Source organism: Pocillopora damicornis, chromosome 11, assembly GCF_964200805.1.
Source record: "Pocillopora damicornis chromosome 11, jaPocDami1.2, whole genome shotgun sequence".
NCBI lineage: Eukaryota > Metazoa > Cnidaria > Anthozoa > Scleractinia > Pocilloporidae > Pocillopora > Pocillopora damicornis.
In genome coordinates this window covers 18903389-18931357 of record NC_142680.1, presented here as the reverse complement: position 1 = coordinate 18931357, position 27969 = coordinate 18903389, and the positions used below count along the sequence as shown (strand labels likewise).

Genomic DNA, 27969 nt, shown 5'->3' with positions numbered 1-27969 from the left:
TCCAGTGAAGAGGGCATCCCTGCAGCTTTACCTGTGGCACAACAGACCAAAGTGCTCCCCACAATGCCTCGTCAAAATCTGCTGTAACAAATTGCACATGAAGCCATTCCCCAGGTAGAAGATGGATGATCTCTCTCAAAATCTGATACGGGAACAATAATGCACTCAAAGAAGGATATTTTTTTTTATCTTTAAATGAGCATATCTTTCTTTGTTCCTACTGGCTGTCAAGGTAACTTTGGGTTTGATATTAGAAACTTCAATTGAAGAGTTCCCTAACCATTATTTACATTGAAAAAGATAAGACTGAGCATTGAAATAGGGCCAGGTCACAGAGCATAACTGGGAAAGGAGAATGCAACAATTTGCCATGGGGAGAAGGGAATTACTTGACCCTGGCTAAGAGACTGATCACTATCATTTAAAAAAAAAATAAACTTTTTTAAAAATGGTTCATTGAAAAAAGATGGTATCCAATTTTCTAAATTCCTATATTTGAAATTATGATAACTATTGCACGAGAGTTCTATATTTGGTTATCAATATATGATTAACAGTTTATGTAACCTTCCTTTGATTAAATGTAGTTTAAAGAAAATATTTTGTTGACCCTTTAACTCCCAGAAGTGATTAACATGTACCTTCTCCCTATAATATTCATACATTATCCAGCAAACAGGAAATGAGAAGACTCAAACTTACTCCAAACTCTCCTAACTAATTTACAAGGAAACGTCTAGCAGCAAGAAGGGAGAATTGACAATCAGATCTTAGGAGTTAAAGGCTTAAAAGTAAAAAAAGTTTTGGATGCCAATGAAACCTTTTTTTTTAATTCAAAACTTTAAGGGTTCAGAGGACTTGAACAAGAGCCAATGTTAAATGTTTGACTGTACAGGCAGTGTATAATTGTGTAACATGTCACAACATTAGAGGAATATTAGAAGTCAATGATTAGAGAAAAACTTTTTTTCTCTCAGATAATTTGTTTCTTCACTTAAGTGTTACCCTGATGTAAAACTTTGTGGATATACAGAACTCTCTTGGGTAGGGTGAAAATCAGGAATAATAACGGAGATTTTTCTTCCTCTGAAATAACATTGAAAAAGAATCAACTCTTTAACTCCCAAGATCTGATTGTTAATTCTCCCCTCTAACTGTTACAAATTTCCTTGTGAATAAGTTACAAGAATTTGGTGTTAAATCAAAGTAATATCTTGTATCTGATAAGTTTGAGTATTCTCATGACCTGTTTGCTGGATAATGTATGGATATTATAGGGAGAAGTTACAAATTAATCACTTCTGAGAGTTAAAGGGTCAAGTACCTTATCTGTAGAGCTCTAGTTCCTAATACTCTTGCTCTCTCATATTTTGTCATATATGGTGTTGTGATTCTTTTTGTTGGTTCTTGGCTTTCTTTTACAAATCGATATAAAAAGAGAGAATCAAAATTACATTTAAGCCATGAAAATGTTCAGATACTGCTATTAAATATTCTTCAATATTCACTGTTAAATGTTCACTTATAAGGTTGCAGTAGCAACTTTGAAGGATTATGTAACATCCCTACTTGAATAAAATGCAATGCAAGAAACCATTTTCTCATCTTTAGTCTAACTCATAATTAACGGATTACCTTATTTAACTGAGATTTTATAGAAAACTGTTTAAAAATTATTGCAAACCATACCTGCTGTGGGCAAAATGTCAATATTCTCAGTGTCTTTTGTTGGCTGAAAAAAAACAAAAATAAATAAAAAAAGAAACACAATAGAGGATATTAGATGCAACCTCAGCCAGGAAAGCAAAATAGCTGCATGCACGTGGTTTGAAGAATTCTTTCACCACTCTTGATTACTGTGAAACTCAGAAAACCATGAACTTCACAAATGTTACTTTATCAAATTTGATCTATCAGTGAAAACATGGCAGCCAGCTGTCAGTCAGGTGTGAGAAGTCTCCAACTCATGCAGTAAACGCTGATAAGTTTGTGCCCTAATCTTTAACTTTGCCCACATATCCTGATCACACATATGATTGGTCATGACACAGTAATTTATTCCAGACACAATGGTTTCTGAGTTTGAAAGAAATGTAAGTGTCTTCAAACTGGGACCTCATTCTACATTGTCAGGACAAAGATACCCTCTTTGAGAGTATCGTTACTGTATCAAACTAAAAATCTCCACCTACTTGATTCTGATAATCAGTAAGTGTTGTTTGACTCACATGTAACCGAAATTACACGTGCGTTGTCAAAAGTATGGTAGATCCACTAAATTAACTAATTCAGAAAACAGTGGCCAAATATCTCTTCTAGAAAGCTTACCTCTAATTCATCTACATCTTCAAAGTGGTCTTCTTCTTCGACCTCATCGAGGTCATCGTCATACCTAGAAGAAAATCGAGAAAGTTCTACACCGTGACTTTTGCCGTCTGCGCAGGGTTGCACGCTTCGTAACAAGAACTAACACGAGGGAGGAAGGATGCGTAACCAATGCTCTGAAGCAACTTAATTGGCCAACTCTCGAAAGAAGAAGACAAGTAGCTAGACTGACACTGATGTACAAATGTGTTACCAACCAGACCGCTATAGATATGTACATCATCAGTCTTCCCTAAAAACCAGTTCATCTCATCCACTGAAATTTATCCCACTTCAGCCATCCTGTGACACGTACAAATACAGCTTCTGGCCGAGAGCTATCATTGACTGGAATAGCCTGCCACCTGATTATTTAACATTGGATTCAATTTCAAAATTTAAAGCCATCATATCTGACTACATTTTTTCAGTGTGATGTTTACCCTTTTCGATTTATTTATCTATTTATATATATATATATTTTTTTCCTATTTTAATATTTCCTAGTTGTGGTGCTTTAGTTATTAGTGAGGAGCTTGCGAATATGTCTGTTAGAGATGTTGTAAGATGATATATGTAAATGTAAATGTTAAAAAGTAAATTGTACGATTGCTTCGTTTCCACTATTATCAACCACTAAGACAAGAAATGACTTTTGATCGCCATCTAAAATGCAACGAAACGTGAATTTGGTGTGTAGTTATCTAAAAGTGAATCAGTGCAGTAAAGATCTCAAGACTCGCTGATTTGGAATGTCATTACCACTCACTTTCAAATCGTTGTCCACCATCTTGAACGAGAACGAAAGTTATTGGTTCAGCAGCGTCACCCAGAGGACAATACTATGTCATATATTGTGACGGGAAAGGTCACCCACGTGCGTATTTCAACATGGCGGCTGATTTGACATGCGAAGGTTGTAATTTTTTCCGACAAAGACTTGTTTTGGCGACGCTTAGCGATAAATCGGTGAAAATGAAAAACATAAGAGCTGTTGAAGACGATCCTGGGCTGAAAGGTGCGTCCGTTATCGAACTGATTCTAGAAATCACAGCCTTTTCAGCTGCTAACTTCAGCTGTACATAAAATATGGTTTGTCTTTTGCTGTCTACTTTGAAAATTTCTGTTCTCTATGTAACCCTTTGAAGATTTTGAAGCAAGTTTTATGCGGCTTCTGGACAAGGTAACAAACGGATCACGAATAGAAATTAATGAAACAGGTAAGTCTTCAGATCATCTATCAGAAAATTGTTTTTATTTGTTTATAAGATTTTAATTAATGATAGCACTGCCTGGCCAAGCAATGTCAATTATAGAGGCCCTATGAGAGGTTATCGGGATTGGGAATATTTGGCTAAAAGATTATAGGGATATGGGATACTCCAGAAAAATCTAATGGGATATTTAAAATGAATATTCCGGGATATAAACCTGAATTGTAGGGATATAAACGACAGGAATTAAAGGGATACAGGATATTTAGGCCAAACATTAGTACTATAGGGGACACTTGAACCCCTTCCCCTCCCTCCATCCTGATGGGGCCTCATCATAAAAGCTATCCTATCCTTATGTTTGGTTACTCTGTTTGCTTTTCCAAAGGTTCAATGCTGTTTTATTAACACTTGGACCCCCCCCCCCTCCCTCCCTTCTTCCTAATGGGGCTTTATTATAAAAGCTATCTTATCCTCATGTTTGGTTATTTTGTTTCCTTTTCCAGAGGTACAATGCTGTTTTATAAATCTGGCCTGTTAACTGGAGGAACCATTGAACACGACTGTAATCCTTAAAGATCTATTGGTTATTAGCTTGTGGTGCTGCTGGCACCATTTTGCAAGAAGCCTATCAGACTTACTCTAAAAGGAATAACAAATGACAGACATGATCCAACAGTAAGCCAGAAATATTTTATCATAATTGTTTCTAGCAGGGAATTAACCCTTTCAGCCCTAAGAGTGATGAGCTTCTAACTTCTCCTTACATTAACACTGCTGTATCATTCATGAAGATCATGAGAATATTGGAAATGATCACCAACATAAGAAGCTTTGATTGTTACACAAATTCTTCTTGTCACCACTAAAGGAAATGTGTAGAGAGTCAAAGAGTGTGGCAAATATAAATACTGATGTAAGGTTATAAAGGGCTAAATACACTAAAGACCAAATCTGTGTAATTCAAATTTTGTGTTGATTTTTCTCTGTTTCTCTCTGTCTTGTAAAAACTCTCATTTCATATCCAATATCATTTTTCTTCCCTGTATAAGAAGTATCAAACTTCCAGTTTTATATTTCAGTTTTTTTGAATAAAAAAACCACATGTAAATCAACCTAAAAATTTATGTTTTTCTATATCACCATATTGAAATTTAGTGGGCAACACTTACCAGTAAGTACAAAGAATGTAGGTTGACTTAAAATTCCTTTTTTCTTCAAGTGAAGTGGAAAATTGAAAAAAAAGTTGCATAGTATTTTGATGAAAACAAAAATGCCAGATTTTTAAAATGGAATTTGTAAACAAATATGACTTAATGGGGCAGACAAAAACAAGACTGAAGATGAGTGTGTCTAAGGGTGCATAATTAGATTACTTCTGAGAAATGTGTTTTTCTTAGAATTTAATGATTGCTGTATGATGTTATTTTAGGTTGATATCATTAAAACAGTTACTCTGCCTCTGGTAAAGAAGTTTGTGGTGGATGATGAAGGCCCAGTTATAAAGGCATCATTAGCTAGTATTAATGGATTTAATTATCATTATTATTAATGATTTTCCAAGTAGGATCTCAACACATGAAAAAGATTGAGTTATGCAGTAATTTTGCTGTCAGTGAACTTAGCTGGAAAGAAAGTTAAATAATATGACTCAGCTGCCCCTTTCAACATGATTGAATATATCTCTACTCCATGAAGTAGTAAGTTAAGTTATATAATCAGCAAGGTCACCATAATAACTAAGCAATTCTAATTCTGTACATTTAAATATTAAAGCAGAGAGGAGAGGGGCACATCTAGATACCTCATATAGTGCCCCTTAATTTAGGATAAAAAGTTATTCACTAAACCAGACTTAACTAAAATAGCTTAGATCAAAGAGGAAGACAGAAGATGAAGTACATGAATAATTAATATTGAGTTAGATAGTACTGTGAAAGTGCTTTTTTCTGTTTAGTAGAGGAAAGAGGACTGCAATAGATCATTCTTACTAAACATTACAGGGGCCATATTTTTTTACCAAAACAATTGAATTGTGGCAAAGTTGATGTCCAAGACAATCTCATTGGATTTGAACTCCTTTCCTTTTCATCAATTTCTTTAATTTGTTGCAATTTATTTACATAGCTGTTTAAAACATGATGAAATATAATATTATCATTTCATTGACTTTTTTTGTCACAGATTGTGAAAAAGGGAGCACCTCCAGAGGGGGGAGGGGAGGTGGTATTCTCTTGTCCTGTGAGGAGAAACTTGCGGCCATTACAGTTCACAGATCCTGGTAAGATAAAAAGAATAAGAGGCCTTGTGTATCCTTTACTTTTCCCCTTGGTATAAGTGTTATAACTTTATTACAGAGACTGTAAGATCAACTGCTTGCTTATTATTTTTCATGTAATTTGTATGGACTTATTTCATTCTTCATATTTTTTCATACCTCCTGGCAAGTGTTTTTTGTTAAATTTCTCAGCGTTTTTCCTCATCAGGCACACCTTTTCTCACATTTCCATACTGCATGTTATTTCACAGTCCTCTTGTATTTAAAGCCAGTTTCTTTTATGTGTTATCACTTTTAAGTCAGTTTACCAAAAGTTGCTCTTGGCACAGTCCTCTTAAATAATTTATGTTATTAGCTTCAACCCACTACTTCTACAACTAGTATTGAACCAGTTTGTGTCCGATATTTACATTTATACAGATCACTGCAAAGGAGGTCAATCTGGAAAGTATGTCATTTTACAACAAACCTTTAACTTTTTTACCAGGGAATCAGCATGTTTCACCACAATTCATGCAGTAAATATCCACAGCAAGACAAAAAATTATCTTTCTATATTTCCTTACTGAGCATAAAGCTTACCATGTTTCTTCTTCTATTTACAAAATGTGGTGCTATCAACATTGCTGATCCTAGCAGAGTGCAGGATATGTGTCATATATGAAATTCATATTGGGCCTTAGAGTCTCTGTGGCTCAGTGGTAGAGCATGGGAGTGTGGAATCTGAAGGTTTAAGGTTCAATTCCTCATGGGGACTCAAGAATTTTTTTCTTTGTTCTGTGCTCATGAGAAGACGACAACCATATTTCTTAATATCCAAAGTGGCAAAATTTATAAGAAGTTTTACTACTCCTCCCCCTCCCCTGTAAGGGGTGACCGTCCATTGTAAATTGTCCTTGGCATTTTTTAGATTTACTTAAGAAGTTATCAGTACCCATTCATACTCCTGAGCAGAGAGAGGAACTGTGAGAGTAAGGTGTCTTGTCCAAGAAGGCAAAGTTATAGCACTTGCTAGATCTCGCGCCCAGATTTGCTGATGCAACTGAGTCAGTGCACTTCTGTTGTGCTGGAGACATTACGATAAGCAAGCTTTTCAGAGTCTCTTAAAACCAGAGATGCAATGTGTTCTTTTGTCATAAGCATGGTACACCATTAGTCATCAGATTAATGATACCAGTAATCATGATTAAAAATGTCCTCCTCCAGGTCACCAGGGTTTGGGATCTCATTAGTTGCAGAATCAACAACTGGTGCCATGCTAAGTGTTCAGACATCATCTACCCCAGTAGGAGAGGGTCAGCCAGTTGTCCCTGAGGATCTTGGCAAACAGGCAGCTGAAATGTTACTTGAAGAAATTTACAAGGTAAGGTTTATACTTGGATCCTTCATTGGCTCATGATATGTTCCTTTATTCTGGTTGGCTACTGTGATTGCTTTCAGTTTTGGATGTATGACACTCAATCAAAATGCACTTCATTAAGAACTCTTGGCAGCTGGTGATCAGGCTTACACTCATACTAGCTTTTAAAATGATTTAAGTATAGCTCTATATTCTGAAATGAGACTCACTATTATTATTTATCTTTCTCCTTTGATAGGGAGGCTGTGTTGACTCTCGCCATCAGAGTGTTGTTCTCCTTTACATGATTCTGGGACAAAGGGATGTTTCTAAAATTCTCACTGGTCCACTGACTCCATATACGTAAGTAGTTGATAATGTCTATCAGTGAAAAGAGTAAATAAATTCACACAATTTTCTGTTAGCTGGAGTTATGATCTGTTGTGTGTTATTAGGAAAGATTTTTTTAACTGCTTGGCATCAGTCTGGCTCTCATTCAATTGCCAAAAGGAGAGAAGGGAGAAGGAGGAGAAACAGAGATATAAAAAGAAAGTGGGAAGAGGCAGTGTTAGGGAGTATGATGGAGGACACAGAGGAGGAGACAGGGAGGGAGTGGGAATGGAGAGAGGAGAGCAGCATTGTAGGGGGTATATGGAGGGCACAGTGGAGGGGAATAAGGTAGCAGGGGGGCAGGAGGAGGGAGAGAAATTTAGAGGAGGACAGGGAGGGAATGAGGGAGGGAGGGGAAATGGAGGGAGACAGAGGGGTGGAGAGGGAAAGAGAGAAGGAGAGGAGATGATGAGGAAGGAAAAGATAAAGAAGAGAGGGGAGATAGGAAGAAGGAGAGGGACAGGGTGGCAGGGAGGTGAGGTGTAGAGGATGATGGGAAATGAAGACGAGTGCAGCTCAGATAGAGAGGAAAGGTCGAATGGATAATAGGAAGAGAGGGAAGAAAGGGAGATGATGGAGAATAGAAGGAGATGAAAGAGAGGTGAGATAGACAGGAAGAAAGGAAAGTGTTGGAAGGAAGGAGAAATGGAGAAAAGTAAGTGGGCAGGGAGGGGAAAGATTGCTTGGTGGTGGAAGGTTCATTATCAATGTCATGATAAATGTTATTGTTTTCTTTCTACTGAGTAATTCTTTTAAAATTTTCTCAGTGCTATCATCAACTCTTTTACAGCATTCAATTTTTGAGGCATCTAAAAGAATTTTTTGGAGTGATGTTCAAAGTACAAGCACAACAGAGTGATGATGACAACAGTGTAGCAGGAGGAAAGAGTAAAATCTTGCTATCATGTGTAGGGGCTGGATACACGAACATTAACAAGACTATGGTGTAAACAAAAACAAAAAGCAGAGAAGTCAGGGATATTGTTACCTTGATTCTGTGGGAATTTATTTATTTTTTCATATTATAGAGTGAATGTAAACTTGTTTTCATCTCAAATAAACTCATATTGAGACATGAAATGTTTTTAATCGAGTTTCTGCAATGAAACGTTGAAATGAAGCGAAAAATCTTTCATTTTAATTGTAAAACTGTAAGAGCGCGCTGGTCGAACTGAAGTGCTGACAAGAAATTGCCTAAGGCACTTTGTGTTTCTCCGAGATAAACGTAACGCTGAGGTGTGTCTGGGTGTTTTCCCCGAATAGTCTCTAATGTCAAGAGCACGCTGTTTGGACTCAAGTGCTGACAAAAAGTCGCGTGGGGCATGTTTGGTTACTTCGAGAGTAAAGTAACTATCGTCTAGCTCTAATTTCAGGAGCAGGCTGAAAAGACTGAACTCCAGACGAGAAGTCGCTTAAAGCATGTTGTATTTCTAAGAGAGAAAAGTAACGCTAAGCTTTGTTTGGTTCTTCTTCCGCTAAGAGTTTAATTCTGATTTCAAGGGCACGCTGAAAAGACTGAAGTGCTGACAAAACGTCGCTTGAGGTAAACTGGGTTACTCCGAGAGAGAAGTAATATTCGGCTGTATCTGGGTGTTCTTCCCCGAAGAGTTTAACTCTTATGTCAAGAGCACGCTGTTTGGACTGAAGTGCTGACAAAAAGTGGCCTAAGCCATGTTGGGTTACACCGAGGTCAAAGTAACTCTTAGCTGTCTCTGGGTGTTCTTCCCCAAAAAGTTTAACTCTTATGTCAAGAGCACACTGTTTGGACTGAAGTGCTGTCAAGAAGTCGCCTAGGGCATGTTGGGTTACTCCGAGAGAAAAGTAACTCTTAGCTGAGTCTGGGTGTTCTTCCCCGAAGAGTTTAACTCTTGTGTCAAGAGCACGCTGTTTGGACTTAAGTGCTGACAAAAAGTCGTCTAAGGCATGTTGGGTTACACCGAGGTCAAGGTAACTTTTAGCTGTGTCTGGGTGTTCTTCCCCAAAGAGTCTAACTCTTATGTCAAGAGCTCGCTGTTTGGACTGAAGTGCTGACAAAAAGTCGCCTGAGGCATGTTGTGTTACTCCGAGGTCAAAGTAACTCTTAGCTGTGTCTGGGTGTTCCTCCCCAAAAAGTTTAACTCTTATGTCAAGAGCACGCTGTTTGGACTGAAGTGCTGATAAAAAGTCGCCTAAGGCATGTTGGGTTACTCCAAGAGAAAAGTAACTCTGAGCTGTGTCTGAGTGTTCTTCCCCAAAGAGTTTCACTCTTATGTCAAGAGCACGCTGTTTGGACTGAAGTGCTGACAAAAAGTCATCTGAGGCATGTTGTGCTACCTGAGGTCAAAGTAACTCTTAGCTTCCTCTGGGTGTTCTTTTTCAAACAGTATCACTCTAATGTCAAGAACACGCTGTTTGGACTGAAAGGCTGACAAAACGTCGCCTGAGGCGTGCTGGGTTTTTCCGAGAGACAAGTAACTCTTCGCTGTGTCTAGGTGTTCTTCCCCGAGGAGTTTAACTCTTATGTCAAGAGCACACTGTTTGGACTGAAGTGCTGACAAAAAGTCGCCTGAGGCATGTTGGGTTACTCTGAGAGAAAAGTAACTCTGAGCTGTATCTGGATGTTCTTTCCCGAAGAGTTTAGTTCTAATTTTGAGAGCACGCTGAAAAGACGCAACTGCTGACGAGAAGTCGCTTGAAGCATGTTGTGTTTCTCCGAGAGAAAAGTAACTTTGAGCTGTGTCTGGGTGTTCTTCCCCGAAGAGTCCTATTGCAATGTCGAGGGCAAGTTGAAAGGACTGAATGGCACCAGGATAGTTTTGCATCTGATGAATAGCGCAGCCACGGTCCAAATAGCTTCTTAGTAGTCCTTCTTGATGCCAATTTAAATCAAGATGTTTGTTGGGTTTAGCTTTATCTCCTGCATTAACTATTCCACTTTGTTTTAAGGTCATTTTATGATAACTTATCCATGTGTCCCAGAACTTTGTTGCTTCCTCGGGATTATTCAGTACATTTTTAAGTGGCGAATTGACGTTGCGCTGGAAGGTCCATGAACCAATGGAATGTGGGAGGATCTGTTTATCTATTTCATTTGACATCCTTAGTACAGATTTGCTTATTGCTTGCTTTGTTTCATAATCAGAGAACATTTCTGTCGCTTTGCTAACAACGCATATCATTTCTAATCTAAGTGGTTGAGTGGTTGTAACATCTGCCTTTGGCATATCTGCCTCTATTATTCTCAATTCTTTCTTATTCACTGGAGGAATAACAAGGAGACTTGTGTCTCCCAATGCTCTGCATTCATTTAAGGCTGTTGTGTAAAGCTCCAGAGAAGTTGCTTTCTTTTTCTTGAAAAGAAAGTAAGTAACAAGAATTTTCTGTGCAAATACTGTGAGAATTCGCTCTTCGGGGCTATCACTCACCAAGCAAAGAGCTTTTTGTAAGTTCTCAGCTCCGTCATCTATTTTCCCTGAAACCAGTTGACAGATGCCTTTATAACAAAGGAGTTTTCTTTTATCATCTACCGACAAAGAAAAGCCCTCGGCTTTAGAGAGCAGCGTCATCGATCTTCCATGTATCCCCCAAGTCACTTCGGTGAATGCCAAGGACAACAGTAATTGACTATAGAACACGCTCTTTCCAAACGCCTGAGCTTTTTCAGTTGCGTGATCATAAATTTTGTCGATAATTTTTCCCTCGCATCAGAAAAGGGAATCTAGAAAGATTTCCGCCTTTGTCAGGACACCAAATGCAACGTCACATGTCTTAGGATCGGTGCAGCTCTCCATAAGACTCTGAATAATATTCTGCCTCTCTTCATAGAAATAAATAAATGCTTGCATGGATTGTCCTGTCAAAAACTGTTTATTTAGCTTCTCGAAAAGAGAGACGTAAAATGCAGACAAACGTGCTTTGACGTTCAGCATGGTTTCTTTCATTTCATCTTGACCTCTTCCTCTTCCAAACGACAGAATCAACTTATGCATCGAAAATGACTCAGGTTTGAAGCTAGAGTCGAGGAAAGATTTTCTCCGAAGCCTATGCAAGACTTTCTTGGCCTCCAGAGTTTTTTTTTACACCCATGACAGCTGCAGCAACTGAAAAGTTAAAGAACACTAAGTGATGCCAACGCTTCTTTTTCAGATAAAGAGAGTCTCTGAAAAGAGGATTCAAATAGGAACTTTAATCGCAGATAGCTTGGATAATCTGGATTGTCCAACAGCTCGAAAAGGCTACTTTCTATTGATTCCTTGAAGGTATCTAAAAATTGACTCGGCTGAGCATTATCTTCAGTAATGGAGGAACACAACAGTTTCATAGCCAAAGGTACGAACCCGCAGATTTTCGCAATTTTCGAGCAGTCAGACAGGGTCGCTTTAGGAAGTAATCCGCCGACTAAGGTTTGAGAGAAGGACTCGTGTAATGGCCCTATTCTTGCTGCTTGATGGCCTTCAAAATGCACATTCATAAATTCAAGAGATTCCCTTGTGGTAAGGAGAAATGTTAAATTTTTTAATTGACTAAGAATGACTTCCAGAAGGTTGATGAAATCCTCCTTTACATTCGGTGCTCTACTTTCGAGTAATTCATCGGCATTGTCAAGAATCATCACAAATTCACCTGAAATGTCTCTTAGAAAGAGAAAAAGTTCTTCTTCTATGGACATCTGCTGACGAATTTGATCTCTTGTGGAGTGTCTTCTAAAGAAGCTCAGAAGCTGCGTGGTCAGATCGGCCTTTGAAAGAAGCCCTCTCATGGAGAAGAAGTATACGAGAAGTCCACCAGTTTGAAGTCGATGTCCGACTTCAGTTGCCACAGAAGTCTTACCAAAACCAGGCGAGCCCCATACCGACACGATCCGGGAACGTTTGGAAGTTAAGTGACTGCTGATGTCTTCACATTCTCTCTGACGGCCAGTGAAGTGTGGAACCTTTGAAGGAAGACTTGATGGTGGAAGGAATGGCTTTGAATCTTAAAAGAAGCAAATTGATGCAATCATGAAAGAGCTCTTGTCGGTAGTTTGAAGAGAAAAATAACGATGATAATAAATAGTACATTTTACTGTACCATTAAAAATGTGGAAATCATGTTTTAGGGACGCAGCTTTAATCATGAGCGTCTTGCTCTTTCCGTGAGGTTGTAATCTTAACAACATCCCACAAGAGTCACGATGCCGGTAAATATAGTGGCTGCGGCTTACTTCTTGAACAAATCGTTTTAAAATAAAAGATAACAGATTGTTTAAGGTGGTATTCTGATTATAGAATAAATTCATCTTAGGGACGAAGACAGGATTTTCAAGACATGTACGAAGCACTTTTGCCAAAATTGGAAGTTGCACCGTTGAACCATTATTACTAGAGTAAAGAGCAGAAACGCTGCTATTTCTTTTCAGTTCCTCCCTGCCAAACTAATGGTTATAAGACTGCCATATTGCATCTTAAATTGTTGTTAATCAAAAAATTCTGTAAAGCTTTTAATCACTTTATACCTGTTTGATCTTCATCCATGTTTAGTTTCAAATCATCTATTTCTCCTTTCAACAAAGCGAGGTCATCAACTTTTTCTTTTATCGCATTCCCCTGTGCTATTAATTTGTCGACACCTGATTTCACTTCTTCGAGACACTCGACACCTGATCTTAGTTCTTCGAGACACTCGATGTATGATCTGGTCTCCTGTCTAAGACTTTCTTCCAATTTGCGAACTTCTTCGGTGGGAAAGTCAGACTCTGTCAGTCCACCGATGGCATCAATGGGATCTGTTATGATTGCAAGAGCTTTGAATGCTTCTTTAGCAAGCTGCACGTATTGGTCAAAGGTTGGTTTATCAATCTCTGACCTGTCTGCGTGACAAAGGGAGTTTCGTAAAAGTCGAAGCTGATCAATCGCAAGAGCGAAGGTTTCGGCTGTATTTCCACTTGGACTCACAACAGATGGATGGAACTTTCCGGGAGGTACTTTATGGTGCCTAACGTACATTTCACTAAGTGTCTTGTAATGACCTTTGCTATCTGGCGTAGCAAAGGACCTTGCATAGATGGTGGCCTGGAACAGAGCGGTACAATCCCATTCTTCATAGGAGATGTGTGTAGGAACTTTGCTTTTTCCACTTTCTTCAGCGAGAAACAAATTTCTTACTACCGTGGAGTTATCCCACAGTTGATATCCGGGACGATGTCCAAATCTATTGTCCCACATGGATTTGAACGTCTGACGCAAAGCAGTGGCGAACTCATTGACTACAACTGAGGCAAATTTGAAGTAATTCAGCTGCTCGTTTGTAAAAGGCTGTAAAGCCATTCTCGGCGTCAGCACTGGAGACAGGTATCCTCGACCTAAATCCTGAGAAAGATTCAATTCGTTCAAGCATAGATACATATTAAGTGAAATTAAACAGCGATTGATATATGTGAGAGGAAAAGGTAAATTATTCTTTCGTCATGCTACTCTCGTTTTAATAAATACTTAATCGCACATGCGCACTGGCTCTATCAATTGCACTAACGGCATGAATACGGAAAGTGGCTACACAGCTAAATTGACTTGAGAAAAGGTGAAAACTCATCTCTAATTAGAATAAAGATTTACGCTTTGAATCTGCTTTCTGTTTGGATGCCAAGTCCTAGCACTTTGTTATTGAAACTAAAAGATTTCTCCCTCGAGGTTCAACCGAAACGATTGTATCTTATTACAATGCCGAAATCGAGAAATCGAAGATTGTGACGCTATAGGATGAGTGTGCATCTTAGAACTTAAAGTCCTTCAAAAAATTCACTTCAATAAGCTTGGTATAGCGTCAAAACCTAGTTTTTCTCAAACCTCAACTCCACTTTATTGATACAAACTTTTCTTTGCCAGCAAACAGTTTGAAATGATTTCACATTTGATATCATAATATCACGGTATTTTTATTTACATGTTTATGAAATTTCAATCCTCTTTCAAGTTTTCAAAGTATTAACTTCCAACAAGATATCCTAAATAAATGGGATCACGAACTTGCATGGCATGAACGACAAGCACGAAGAAACAAATTATTGTGCAATTGATGATAACAGGAAATTGAAGGGTACAAAAGATTGCGTTTTAATTTCTGCTAAAAGCGGCTCAAAACGTTCGTTAATAAACCTTTTGCTGTTCATTATGCGAAAATACGCATTCATTTGTTTGAAAAGGCGAACAATTGCGTGAAGTTACATTCCTAAGCGACAAAAAGCGATCATCTGCGTGTAAATCAGATTCTCCCTACTGCGCTTTACCGTGACTTCTGGCCGTCCAAAAGTTGTCATCGGATTCGTCGACAAACACACAGTGGCGATAATGAACAACTTAAGGTGTAGTTGAAGAAAACTGTTACTCACCTACCTCGAATTTCAAGTTAGAGCGAGAAATGTCATGATGGCAGACGCACAAACTGATTATCTGAATGATTATTGGACGAACTGCGAGAATGCAACTCGAAATTTATCCGGAGAGTGGTTGTGTTATGACTATTCATATTCATATTCTAAACTGACCCTTACTATGCTAAATGCCTAAGCAATGAAGAATTGATTGTTCTCGAGAAATGTGGCGTGATGTTTACAGGTCAAACGCGCCTTAGAAGGGGAAATTCCCCTTTAATCTGGTCAATACACTCAGCATTGCTCAATTTCCTTTTTGAAATAAACATGGCGCCCCTAAACAATGCTCTTCAAAACATGCGATAGAGCAGGAATAACTTCTTTTTCATCCATAGCGCTCACCTAACGCTTACTTCTGCTTGCTTGAAAGATGCAAAAAAAAAACACAGAATGGACGCCTCACAAACACGCCTGCTCTTCAAAATTCCCTGACTTAGTCTTAACAGAAAATAACCACTACTTTCCTAAATCTTACCTTATTACGAGCTTGTTATTTCCGTCACACGATTGGGTCGCTTACTCGGTTCGTTTTCTTAACCAAGATATTGCGTTTGATACTGTGGGTGCTAGGCAGTCTCATGACATGTGCTTTCATGGCTTCCTCTCTCAGGCTGTCGGCTTGTTTTATTTATGATAAACAAGCGTGAGTAACTTACTGTTCACTCAGCTGACAATGGTACATTTTTGAAACGAGTAACATTACAGACAAGATTTATTTCATCATATTTTCCAGTCGCAAATGAGAAATAATGCTTGAGTGTAGCGCTCATAACAAGACGTCTCTTGTTACGTCGGTTTACAACATGTTTCTGTTATTATTCACTTCCGCTGGAAGTCATACTTACGGACACGAATGTGCTATATATACTGTTCAATGTTAGTTGTAATCATCCCTGAAGAAGTCTCAGACAAAACGCGTCGGAAAAATAAACAAAAAGTTACAACACCAAGTAGTCTTTCTTTGTGCTGCTCACTGGTCTCCGTTAAAAAAAGGGCGAGAATCTTCACTCCTCCACCTCCACCCTTCTTCTTCTTATTTTTGACCCTCGACCGCCCCCATAGTAAAAATTTCTTTCTCTCCCCAAGCCTTCAGCTACCATTAAAATCAAAGATGGCGGCCATAATTTTCGTTCTGAAAATACTTAGCACTCGCTCGCCAAAATTAGGCCTTTTTTTTAGGCTACCCTTTTCACTGCCTTACACACGTGTGGTGTATCACATCACGTAGCCTGGATCGGAACGTTTTCAAAATGGCCGTCGATTAAGTGTCAAAAAAAATTGCAGAAAATTTGGCTTTGAATAATATGTCGTTTATTTGCTCATTTTGGCATGGAATGTACAGGTACGTACGATTTAGCGTTCAAAACGTGTCTCCATTAAGCGCGCGACCAAAAACGATTATGTTATCCCTGTGACGTAGAAAAATGTGAAGACACACAGCTATGGTGGAGAAAGGAAAAATTTGGAAAGAAGGACGGACGTAATGCGTGGCCGGAGCACCAAATGGTAGCTACAAGAATAATACACATAAATCAGGTGTTTTTAAACACTAATTTCCAAATGATGTAGGTATATGGCCAAAATGGACGTGTCTCGATCGTCGACATCGAGAAGATTTTACTCTTCAATGTCGTTGGCCTTATGCTCCGTACCGGCCTCGAAGACGCCTGTTACGAACATATAGAACTACTGAGTTACGTCAGGGGAAGATAACCAAAGAATTCAGCTAAAGAGGATGCTGATTAAGTAGCCTGTTCCCACACCGTACACGATTGTTCAACATTCTTTTCGGCTGACATTTCGCAAGCAAAGAATAGTGAGCTCCTTATTTCACGCGCTTGAGATGTACTCATTCTCTCTGTCTTTCCACACGACTACATTTGCGCTTTTTCTTATCGTATGAAAATCCTTCCAATTGTAGTTTATGTCGTATTTTAACAACGGAAATGCATCATTTGTAACAAAGTTCAAGCCGTTTCCTGAGCTGACCGATATCCTGTGGCGTGAACCTCTGGCGGATACTGGCATAAACACAAGCTCGAAGGGTCCGTGTATTCTCCTAACTTAGGTTTCCGAAAATCCATCCCACGAGCCATCAATTCCCCCCTGCCCTCAAGAAACTAAAAGTAGCAACAGTAGCAATATCATTGTGATAACAGCAGTGCAACGAGATAATTAAAGAAACGCAAATATTATTGAATTAGATGCATGGTAGCGAATCCAAGTGTTGTGCGAAATGGGTCGCATGACAATGCCGCACTTAAACTAAAGAAGGTTTTTCTCTATTAAGATCCCTATTTGAGATTAACTTGAATCAGATGACTTTAAACTCACTCGTTTTTTGTTTGACCGGTTCGACGACGATGGCCTCTGCCTTTACAATCTCTGAGGAAAGGAGCAGTTTGCAGTGAAACTGCCCGATCACTTTTAGGCGAAAAATCATCGTGCCTCGTGATACAGCTGATTATTTCGTCAAAAGTTAGCTTTTGGTTTGCCAAGGAAATTACTCTACAGCAACGAAACTCTGGAGCATTAACCAAAGAAATAAGAAATAACATGTTATGTAAACAGAAACGAACACAGCTACCCATTATTACCACAGATTTCGCCGTAGAAAACAAAGCACGAAGGCAATTAACTAATCATTCAGTAACAGGAGTACTTTGTTCTAATCTTGAACCGAACACCGCAGGCGAGAAACCGTCTTTTTCAGTCCTCGTCGAAATCTTCGTTGGCACGCAGTTGATGCAGCTTGTAGAGAAAAAGTATTCTCACATCTGTAATGTCCCCAACCTAAGGAGCATTTTTTAAAATTTTAAATGAGAAAAAATTTTTACGGGTTAAGACAGGATCTGAGAGGTAGGGACTTATTTATTTTTTCATATTCTAGAGTTAATGTAAAGTTGTCATTCTGACAACACTCACACGATAAATTCAATGTGAAAAGTTTATTCAGGATGAGCCAGTCAGTCTTCTAGTACTAAGGGAGAAAAATCAATGATTGTAATATTTTACAGGGAGTTGGAATACCAAAATTACAGCAAATACAGAAAAGAAAGTGGTCAAACATAAGACTGACCGACCTAGAATGACTTAATTTTCCCGCGAAACGAATGAGTAATCCGAAACTTCCATGATGCCACGCGAACCTCTTCAATTAATTCGTTTCCATTTCACTTAAACGTCAAAAATGACATTTTTATCTCGAGTAAACTCAGATTTAGACAGGAAGTGTTTTTTAATGAAGTTTCTGAAAAGAAACATTGAGGTGAAGTTAAAAATCTTTTATTTTAGTTAAAGAAAAAAAACAAGACTAAATGGTTCCTTCAAGTTTTCCCAAAATCGTTTAATTTTTCTGCAAATCCAAGTCACTTTTCTTCCCAGAGTGACCGGGGTTTACTCTTCTACATAGCTTAAAAGAGAAGGAGTCCTTCAACTGGGTTTTATCATTAAAGGGAGTGAGTTTCTAAAGAAACTGTGGTGCTGCGTCAGTGGGAGAGTATAGCAAGATAATTTGGTTTTATCAACTGAGTTGTTAAGGTTACTTACCACCTTCGCGGTTGTCCTTCGGGAAAAAAAATCGTTGGAGTACTAGTTTCACCATAATCCTAGCAAACTATACATCAGAAGAAAGCTTACGAACTGCAGTTTACAATGAAACGACCGATGGTTCTTCTATTGAATCTATCAGGTATCGGATGAACAAGATCCAATTACTCCAGAATAAAGCAGCTAAATTAATTTTAGATATGCCAAAGCATTCATCAGCAACAGAAGCTCTTGATCTACTTGGTTGGGATACATTGGAAAAAAGGCGAAGATCTCATCGTCTATTTTTGGTTTTTAAGTCCTTGAATGGACTAATTGATTGGAATTTTAATTTTAATCATTTTAAAGATATACATGATTATAACACTCGTTTTAATAACAACATTTGTAAACCACAATCAAAGCGTACATGGGGTCAGCATCGGTTTGTTTGTCATGCAGTAGATGACTGGAACGCTCTCCCAGACGGCATTAGGAACATTTCCGATTTTTCAGTTTTTAGACGTCTTGTTAAAAACATGTAGTCTCTTCTATTGATTATACCCTTTTATCCTATTCTTGATAACCATATTTATATTTTCTGTTATCCTTACGTTAGATTTATGCAGGGCCTTACTGAAAACCACACTTTGTGACGTGGGCTCCCTGTCAAAAGATCTTATTTATTATTATTATCAGGTATCGGATGTCGCAGCACGAACAAAACGGCTGCACAGTCTTGTTCACAAGGCACCAATCAACAATAGTGTGCAGCACGAACAAAACGGCTGCACAGTCTTGTTCACAAGGCACCAATCAACAAAAGTGTGATCGGCTTTTTTGATCTTCTGATTGGTTGACTAGATATCAGCATCTAAACTTGGAGTAGCTAAAAATATTCGAAGCGTGTTGCGTAAATGGACAACACGAGACAAATATTTCAAATATCAAAGTTTGCCGACACACTCTCGTTTGTCAATATTCCTGGAATTTTTGGCGAAATCTGACGATTGCGAGATTTTAGCTAATGAAGGTTTGCAAACAACTGGCGCTGCGCTAGAAGTTTAACTCGCCTCCTGAAACCGCAAACTAATGGGACAACGGGACCTCCCTGTGTCAATGACGATGGATCAAGATTTCCCAGGAAAAGAAACCCATTGCAGACTCGATCGCTCAGTGGAGCTTTGAGGAGGACGACGTAATAATGGGCAGAGTCGCCAAAGGCTAAAATGGAAAAACAGGAAAATGTGCTGAGGAGCAAGACAACGGATCGACAGACACCTTTCAAAATTACGATTTGTATCAAGGCTGGTACTTGCATAAATAAAAGGAGACCTTGTTTTTAAGATTATGTATGGCAAATTTTGGTTTGACGATGACCTCCTTGTTCGAAATATGGACGCTAGCCTAGAGCTGTTTCTTTTTCTTTTTTTTTTTACCAAGGACTTTCTTCCGCTTTTGATTTTTCGATGAGTAAAGGTTTTTCCGTGAGCAAAGAACTTCGCATTGTGAATTTTGTCAAGTGTGCGACGTAAACAAACTATGGAAATAACATGGAAAACGAGCCCCAAGATGGGTGGTTGCCGCGAAAATTCCCCCAGCAGATTCGCCAAGGTCCAAGATTATGACACCCTCCTGATTTATTAACTTTTTTTGAAAGTACGTTTTTCTAAATGACTCGGGTGCTTTTAAAAATATTAGAAATCTCTTTAGTGGAAAGGTTAGTTTAAATTTTTTAATTCAGTTTACTCAAATATCAACAAAAAGGGATTTTTCGGCCTCTGAGTGAAAAGTAACCTTAATTTAAATTGTAATTTAATGTTAACAACTGAGTTGAAAACGTCAATTGGCCACCGTAAAGAGTAAAAAAGCTGACGTTTCGAACGTTGGCCCTTCGTCAGAGCGATTTGCCTAAAGCTTGTTCTGTAACTAAGGGGTTAAAGTAACTTTAGGCGGTGTCTGGGTGTTCTTTCCCGAAGAGTTTAACTCTTATGTCAACAGCACACTGTTTGAACTAAAGTGCTGACAAAAAATCGCCTGAGGCATGTTGTGTTACTCCGAGAGAAAAGTAACACTCAGCTGTGTCTGGCTTTCCTGAAGTTTTTAACTCTCATGTCAAGAGCATGCTGATCGGACTGAAGAGCTGCCGTAAAATTGCCTAAAGCATATTACGTTACTCCGAGATTAAGGTCACTACGAGCTGTCTCTGAGTGTTCTTCCCCGAAGAGTTTAACTCGTTATGTCAAGAGCACGCTGATCGGACTAAAGTGCTGCCGTAAAATTGCCTAAAGTATGTTATGTTACTCCGAGATTAAGATAACTATGAGCTGTGTCTGGGTGTTTTTCTCCGAAAAGTTTAACTCTTATGTCAAGAGCGCGCTGATCGGACTGAAGTCCTGATAAAAAGTCTCCTGAGGCATGTTGTGTTACTCCGAGATTAGCGTAACTCTCTGCTGTGTCTGGGTGTTCTTCCCCGAAGAGTTTAACTCTTATGTCAAGAGCACGCTGTTTGGATTGAAGTGCTGAAGAGAAATTGCATAAGGCATGCTGTGTTACTACGATAGAAGAGTAACTCTGAGCTGTGTCTTGGTGTTCTTTGCCAAAGAGTTTAACTCTTATGTTAAGGGAACGCTGATCGGAGTGACGTGCGGATAAAAAGTCTCCTGAGGCATGTTGTGTTACTCCAAATTAACGTAACTCTTAGCTGTGTCTGAGTGTTCTTCCCCAAAGAGTTTAACTCTTACGTCAAGAGCACGCTGTTTGGACTGAAGTGTTGACCAGCAATTCCCTAAAACATGTTGTGTTACTCAGATAGAAGATTAACTCTGAGCTGTGTCTCGGTGTTCTTTGCCGAAGAGTTTAATTCCTATGTCAAGGGCACGTTGTTTGGACTGAAGTGCTGGCAAAAAGTCTCCTGAGTCATGTTGTGTTACTCCAAGATGTGCGTAACTCTCAGCTGTGTCTTGGTTTTCTTCCGTGAAGAGTTTAACTCTTATGTCAAGAGCACCCTGTTTGTACTTAAGTGCTAATAAAATGTCTCCTGAGGCATGTTGTGTTACTCCGAGATTAGCGTAACTCTTTGCTGTGTCTGGGTGTTCTTCCCCGAAGACTTTAACTCTTATGTCAAGAGCGCGCTGTTTGGACTGATGTGCTGACGAGATATTGCCTACAGCATGTTGTGTTACTCCGATAGGAAAGTAACTCTGAGCTGTGTCTTGGTGTTCTTCGCCAAAGAGTTTAATTCTTATCTCAAGAGCACGCTGATCGGACTGAAGTGCTGATAAAAAGTCTCCCAAGGCATGTTGTGTTACTCCGAGATTAAAGTAACTGTCTGCTGTATGTGGGTGTTCTTCCCCGGAGAGTTAAACTCTTATGTCAAGAGCACGCTGTTTGGACTGAAGTGCTGACGAGAAATTTCCTAAGGCATGTTGTTACTCCGATAGAAAAGTAACTTTTGGCTGTGTCTGAGTGTTCTTCGCCGAAGAGTTTAACTCTTACGTCAAGAGCACGCTGTTCGGACTGAAGTTCCGACGAAAATTTCCTAAAGCATGTTGTGTTACTCCGAAAAAAAAGGTAACTTTCGGCTGTGCCTCGGTGTTCTTCCCCGAAGAGTTTAACTCTTATGTCAAGAGCGCGCTGTTTCAACTGAACTGCTGACGAGAAATTGCATAAAGCAAAGCATCTTGTGTTACTCTGAGATAAAAGTAACTTTCAGCTGTGTCTTGGTGTTCTTTCCCGAAGAGTTTAACTCTTCTGTCAACAGCACGCTGATGGGACTGAAGTGCTGACGAGAAATTTCCTAAGGCATGTTGTTACTCCGATAGAAAAGTAACTTTTGGCTGTGTCTGGGTGTTCTTCGCCGAAGAGTTTAACTCCTATGTCAAGAGCTCACTGATGGGACTGAAGTGCTGACGAGAAATTTCCTAAAGCATGTTGTGTTACTCCGATAGAAAACTAACTTTTGGCGGTGTCTGGGTGTTCTTCTCCGAACAGTTTAACTCTTATGTCAAGAGCATGCTGTATGGACTGAAGTGCTGATGAGAAATTGCCGAAAGTATGTTGTGTTACTCCGATAGAAAAGTAACTTTCGGCTGTGTCTCGGTGTTCTTCCCCAAAGAGTTTAACTCTTATGTCAAGAGCACGCTGATGGGACTGAAGTGCTGACGAGAAATTTCCTAAAGCATGTTGTGTTACTCCGATAGAAAAGTAACTTTTGGCGGTGTCTGGGTGTTCTTCGCCGAAGAGTTTAATTCTTATGTCAAGAGCACGCTGATGGGACTGAAGTGCTGACGAGAAATTTCCTAAAGCATGTTGTGTTACTCCGATAGAAAAGTAACTTTCGGCTGTGTCTCGGTGTTCTTCTCCGAACAGTTTAACTCTTATGTCAAGAGCACGCTGTATGGACTGAAGTGCTGACGAGAAATTGCTGAAAGCATGTTGTGTTACTCCTGTAGAAAAGTAACTTTCGGCTGTGTCTGGGTGTTCTTCCCCGAAGAGTTTAAGTCTTATCTCAAGAGCATGCTGACGGGACTGAAGTGCTAATGAGAAATTTCCTAAAGCATGTTGTGTTACTCCGATAGAAAAGTAACTTTTGGCTGTGTCTGGGTGTTCTTCGCCGAAGAGTTTAACTCTTATGTCGAGAGCACGCTGATGGGACTGAAGTGCTGACGGGAAATTTCCTAAAGCATGTTGTGTTACTCCGATAGAAAAGTAACTTTCGGCTGTGTCTCGGTGTTCTTCCCCGAAGAGTTTAACTCTTATGTCAAGAGCACGCTGATGGGACTGAAGTGCTGACGAGAAATTCCGTAAAGCATGTTGGGTTACTCCGATAGAAGAGTAACTTTCGGCTGTCTGTTGGTGTTCTTCCCCGAAGACTTTAACTCTTATGTCAAGAGCATGCTGTATGGACTGAAGTGCTGACGAGAAATTGCCGAAAGCATGTTGTGTTACTCCGATACAAAAGTAACTTTCGGCTGTGTCTCGGTGTTCTTCCCCGAAGAGTTGAACTCTTATGTCAAGAGCACGCTGATGGGGCCGAAGTGCTGAGGAGAAACTTCCTAAAGCATGTTGTGTTACTCCGATAGAAAAGTAACTTTCGGCTGTGTCTGGGTGTTCCTCGCCGAAGAGTTTAACTCTTATGTCAAGAGCATGCTGACGGGACTGAAGTGCTGACGAGAAATTCCGTAAACCATGTTGTGTTACTCCGATAGAAAAGTAACTTTTGGCGGTGTCTGGGTGTTCTTCGCCGAAGACTTTAACTCTTATGTCAAGAGCACGCTGATGGGACTGAAGTGCTGACGAGAAATTTCCTAAAGTATGTTGTGTTACTCCGATAGAAAAGTAACTTTTGGCTGTGTCTCGGTGTTCTTCCCCGAAGAGTTTAACTCTCACGTTAAGAGCATGCTGTAGGGACTGAAGTGCTGACGAGAAGTTTCCTAAAGCATGTTGTGTTACTCCGATAGAAAAGTAACTTTCGGCTGTGTCTCGGTGTTCTTCCCCGAAGAGTTTAACTCTCATGTCAAGAGCACGGTGTTTGGACTGAAGTGCTGACGAGAAATTGCCCAAAGCATGTTGTGTTACTCCGATAGAAAAGTAACTTTCGGCTGTGTCTCGGTGTTCTTCGCCGAAGAGTTTAACTCTTATGTCAAGTGCACACTGATGGGACTTAAGTGCTGACGAGAAATTTCCTAAAGCATGTTGTGTTAGTCCGATAGAAAAGTTACTTTCGGCTGTGTCTCGGTGTTCTTCCCCGAAGAGTTTAACTCTTATTTCAAGAGCACACTGATGGGACTTAAGTGCTGACGAGAAATTTCCTATAGCGTGTTGTGTTAGTCCGATAGAAAAGTAACTTTCGGCTGTGTCTTGGTGTTTCTCCCCGAACAGTCCTCTTACGATGTTTAGGGCATATTCAAAGAATTGAATGGCTTCAGGATAGTTTTTCATCTGACGAAGAGTGTTGCCTTGGTCCAGAAAGCTTTTATATAATTCTTCTTGATGCAAATTTAAATCAAGATTTTTTATGGGTTTAGCTCTATCTCCTGCGTTAACTTTTCCACTTTGTTTTAAGGTCTTTTTATGATAACTGATCTGTGTGTCGCACAACTTTGATGCCTCCTCAGGATTATTCAATACATTTTTAAGTGTCGAATTGATGTTGCGCTGGAAGGTCCATGAACCAATGGAATGTAGGATGATCTGTGTTTTTGTTAGATTCGACATCCTTAGCACAGATTTGCTTATTGCTTGCTTTGTTTCGTAATCAGAGAACATTTCTGTTGCTTTGCTAACAACGCAAATAGTTTCTAATCTAAGTGGTTGAGTGGTTATAACATCTGGTTCCGGCATATCTGCTTCGATCATTGTCAAATCTTTGTTATTCACCGGAGGAATAACAAGAAGACTTGTGTCTCCTAATGCTCTGCATTCATGTAAAGCTTTGGTGTAAAACTCTAGTGAAGTTGCTTTCTTTTTATTGAAAAGAAAGTAAGTAACAAGAATTTGCAGTGCAGTTACGCTGAGAATTCGCTGTTCCGGGCTGTCACTCATCAAGCAAAGAGCTTCTTGCAACTTCTGAGCTCCGTCGTCTACTTTGCCTGAAACCAGTTGACAGATGCCTCCATAACACAGGATTTTTATTTTATCATCTACCGACAAAGAAGGGCCCTCGGCTTTAGAGAGCAGCGTCATCGATCTTCCATCTATCCCCCAAGTCACTTCGGTGAATGCTAAGGACACCAGCAACTGACTGTAGAACGCGCCCTTTTTAAACTTCTGAGCTTCTTTGGTTGCGTGATCGTAAATTTTGTCGATGATTTTTCCCTTGCACCAGAAAAGGGAGTCTAGAAAGATTTCTGCTTTTGTCAGGACACCAAATGCAACGTCACATGTCTTAGGATCGGAACAGCTCTCCATAAGACTTTGAACAATATTCTGCTTCTCTTCATAGAAATCAATAAATGCTTGCATGGATTGTCCTGTCAAAAACTGTTGATTTAGCTGCTCGAAAAGAGAGACGTAAAATGCAGACAAACGTGCTTTGGAGTTCAGCATGGCCTCTTTCATTTCATCTTGACCTCTTTCCCTTACAAACGACAGAATCAACTTATGCATCGAAAATGACTCAGATTTTAAGCTAGAGTCGAGGAAGGATTTTCTCCGAAGCCTATGCAAGATTTTTCTGGCCTCCAGAGTTGGTTTAACACCCATGACAGCTGTAGCAACCGAGTGGTTAAAATCTCCAGAAAGAACACTAAGTGATACCAGCGCTTCTTTCTCTGATATATAGAGTCTCTGAAAAGAGGATTCAAATAGGAGCTTCAATCGCAGATTGCTTGGATAATCTGGATTGTCCAACAGCTCCAAAAGGTTATCTTCTATAGATTCCTTGAAGCTAACCAAAAATTGAGTCGGCTGAATATTATCTTCAGCAATAGAGGAACATAACAGTTTCATGGCCAAAGGTACGAACCCGCATATTTTTGCAATATTCGAGCAGTCAGACGCGGTCGCTTTTGGAAGTAGTCCGCCGACTAACGTTTGAGAGAAGGACTCGTGTAAAGGCCCTATTCTTACTGCTTGATGGCCTTTAAAATGTACATTCATAAATTCAAGAGATTGCCTCGTGGTAAGAAGAAATGTTAAGTTTTTGAATTGACAAAGAATGACTACCAGAAGGTTTATGAAATCCTCCTTCACATTCGGTGCTCCACTTTCGAGTAAATCATCTGCATTGTCAAGAATCATCACAAATTCACCTGAAATGTCGCTTAGAAAGAGGGAAAGTTCGTCTTCTATGGACATCCCATGAGGCATTTGATCTTTTGTGTAGTGTCTTTTAAAGAAGCTTAGAAGCTGCGTAGTCAGATCGGCTTTTGAAAGAAGCCCTCGCATGGAGAAGAAGTATACGGGAAGTCCACCAGTTTGGAGTTGATATCCGACTTCAGTTGCCACAGAAGTCTTACCAAAACCAGGCGAGCCCCATATGGACACGATCCGGGAACTTTTGGAAGTTAAGTGACGGCTGATGTCTTCACATTCTCTCTGACGGCCCGTGAAGTATGGAACCCTTGAAGGAAGATTTGATGGTGGAAGGAATGGCTTTGAATCTTAAAAGGAACAAATTGATGCAATCATGAAAGAGCTAAATGTCGGTAGCTTGAAGAGCAAATGAAAAATAACGATTACAAAAAAGGGTTAATTTTACAGTAATATTAAAAATCTAGTATTGTGGATACAGCTCTAGTCATGGGCTTCTTGTTTTTTCTGTGAAGTTGTGATCTTAGGAACATCATACAAGAGTCACGATGTTGGTAAATATCGCGGGTGTAGTTTACTTCATGAAAAAGCTGTTTTGACATAAAAGAAAACAGATTGTTCAAGGTGGTACTCTGATTATAGAAGAGAGTCATGTTAGGGAAGAAGAAAGGATTTTCAAGACATGTTCAAAGCTGGAAGTTGCCCCGTTGACCTATTCATACTAAAGTACAGCTGCAGAATAATAACACTGTTGTCTCTTGGTCCTCCCTGCCAAAGTAGTGCTCATAAGACTCTGCCACATTGTATCCTAGAATTGTTGTTAATCTAAAAATCCTGTAAAGTTTACAATCAGTTTATACCTGTTTGATCTTGATCCATCTTAAGTTTCAAATCATCTATTTTTCTCTCCAACAAAACGAGGTCTTCAACTTTTACCATAGCATTCCCCTGTGCTATTAATTTGTCGACACCTGATCTCACTTCTTCGAAACACTCGACACCTGATCTTACTTCCTCGAGACACTCGATGTATGATCTGGTCTCCTGTCGAAGACTTTCCTCCAATTTGCGAACTTCTTTGGTGGGAAAGTCAGACTCTGTCAATCCACCGATGGCATCAACGGGATCTGTCATGATACCAAGAGCTTTGAATGCTTCTTTAGCGAGCTGCACAAATTGGTCAAAGGTTGGTTTATCAATCTCTGACCTGTCTGAGTGACAAAGCGAGTTTCGTAAAAGTCGAAGCTGATCAATCGCGAGAGCGAAGGTTTCGGCTTTATTCCCACTTGGACTCAAAACAGATGGATGGAACTTTCCACGAGGTACTTTATGGTGTTTTACGTACAGTTCGCCAAGTGTCTTGTAATGACCTTTGCTATCTGGCGTGGCGAAGGACCTTGCATAGATGGTGGCCTGGAACAGGGCGGTACGATCCCAGTCTTCATAGGAGATGTGTGTAGGAACTTTGCTTTTTCCACCTTCTTCAGTGAGAAACAAATTTCTCACTATCGTGGAGTTATCCCACAGTTGATATCCGGGACGATGTCCAAATCTGTTGTCCCACATGGATTTGAACGTCTGACGCAAAGCAATGGCGAACTCATTCAGTACAATTGAGGCAAATTTAAAGTAATTCAGCTGCTCGTTCGTAAAAGGCTGTAGAGCCATACTCGGCATGAGCTCTGGTGATAGCTATCCTCGACCAAAATCCTGA

General features: G+C 39.6%; 1 protein-coding gene and 3 pseudogenes across 7 annotated transcripts; 1 reads left to right on the top strand and 3 right to left on the bottom strand.

Annotated features, from left to right (window-relative positions):
- Positions 1–26: 26 nt before the first annotated feature.
- Positions 27–3204, bottom strand: LOC149037979 (putative DNA-directed RNA polymerases I, II, and III subunit RPABC2). 4 transcript variants are annotated; one of them, XM_089186729.1, is made up of 6 exons: positions 3135–3177; positions 2472–2731; positions 2329–2392; positions 1690–1732; positions 1325–1415; positions 55–142 (listed from the first exon to the last, which is right to left on the bottom strand). In XM_089186729.1, the coding sequence occupies exons 2-6, from the start codon at positions 2606–2608 to the stop codon at positions 136–138; spliced, it is 342 nt and encodes a 113-aa protein (XP_089042855.1). In that variant the 5' UTR covers positions 2609–2731; positions 3135–3177; the 3' UTR covers positions 55–135. The 4 variants fall into 4 exon arrangements, 3 of the variants coding, with proteins under 3 accessions (XP_089042856.1, XP_089042855.1, XP_089042857.1); XM_089186730.1 differs by lacking the exon at positions 1325–1415 and having other exon boundaries at positions 27–142; XR_016180880.1 differs by lacking the exon at positions 2472–2731 and having other exon boundaries at positions 117–142; positions 1325–1411; positions 3134–3204.
- On the top strand, positions 3139–8665 carry LOC149037978 (RNA 3'-terminal phosphate cyclase-like protein; annotated as a pseudogene). The gene is made up of 9 exons (XR_016180892.1): positions 3139–3382; positions 3513–3584; positions 4087–4256; positions 5011–5085; positions 5763–5909; positions 6156–6304; positions 7063–7219; positions 7455–7558; positions 8376–8665. The product of XR_016180892.1 is annotated as an RNA 3'-terminal phosphate cyclase-like protein (transcript).
- On the bottom strand, positions 8577–27969 carry LOC149037976 (uncharacterized; annotated as a pseudogene). Its single transcript, XR_016180887.1, has 4 exons — positions 27116–27969; positions 20698–26605; positions 20448–20579; positions 8577–10433 (listed from the first exon to the last, which is right to left on the bottom strand). The product of XR_016180887.1 is annotated as an uncharacterized LOC149037976 (transcript).
- On the bottom strand, positions 10487–13905 carry LOC149037977 (uncharacterized; annotated as a pseudogene). Its single transcript, XR_016181360.1, has 3 exons — positions 13059–13905; positions 10672–12538; positions 10487–10498 (listed from the first exon to the last, which is right to left on the bottom strand). The product of XR_016181360.1 is annotated as an uncharacterized LOC149037977 (transcript).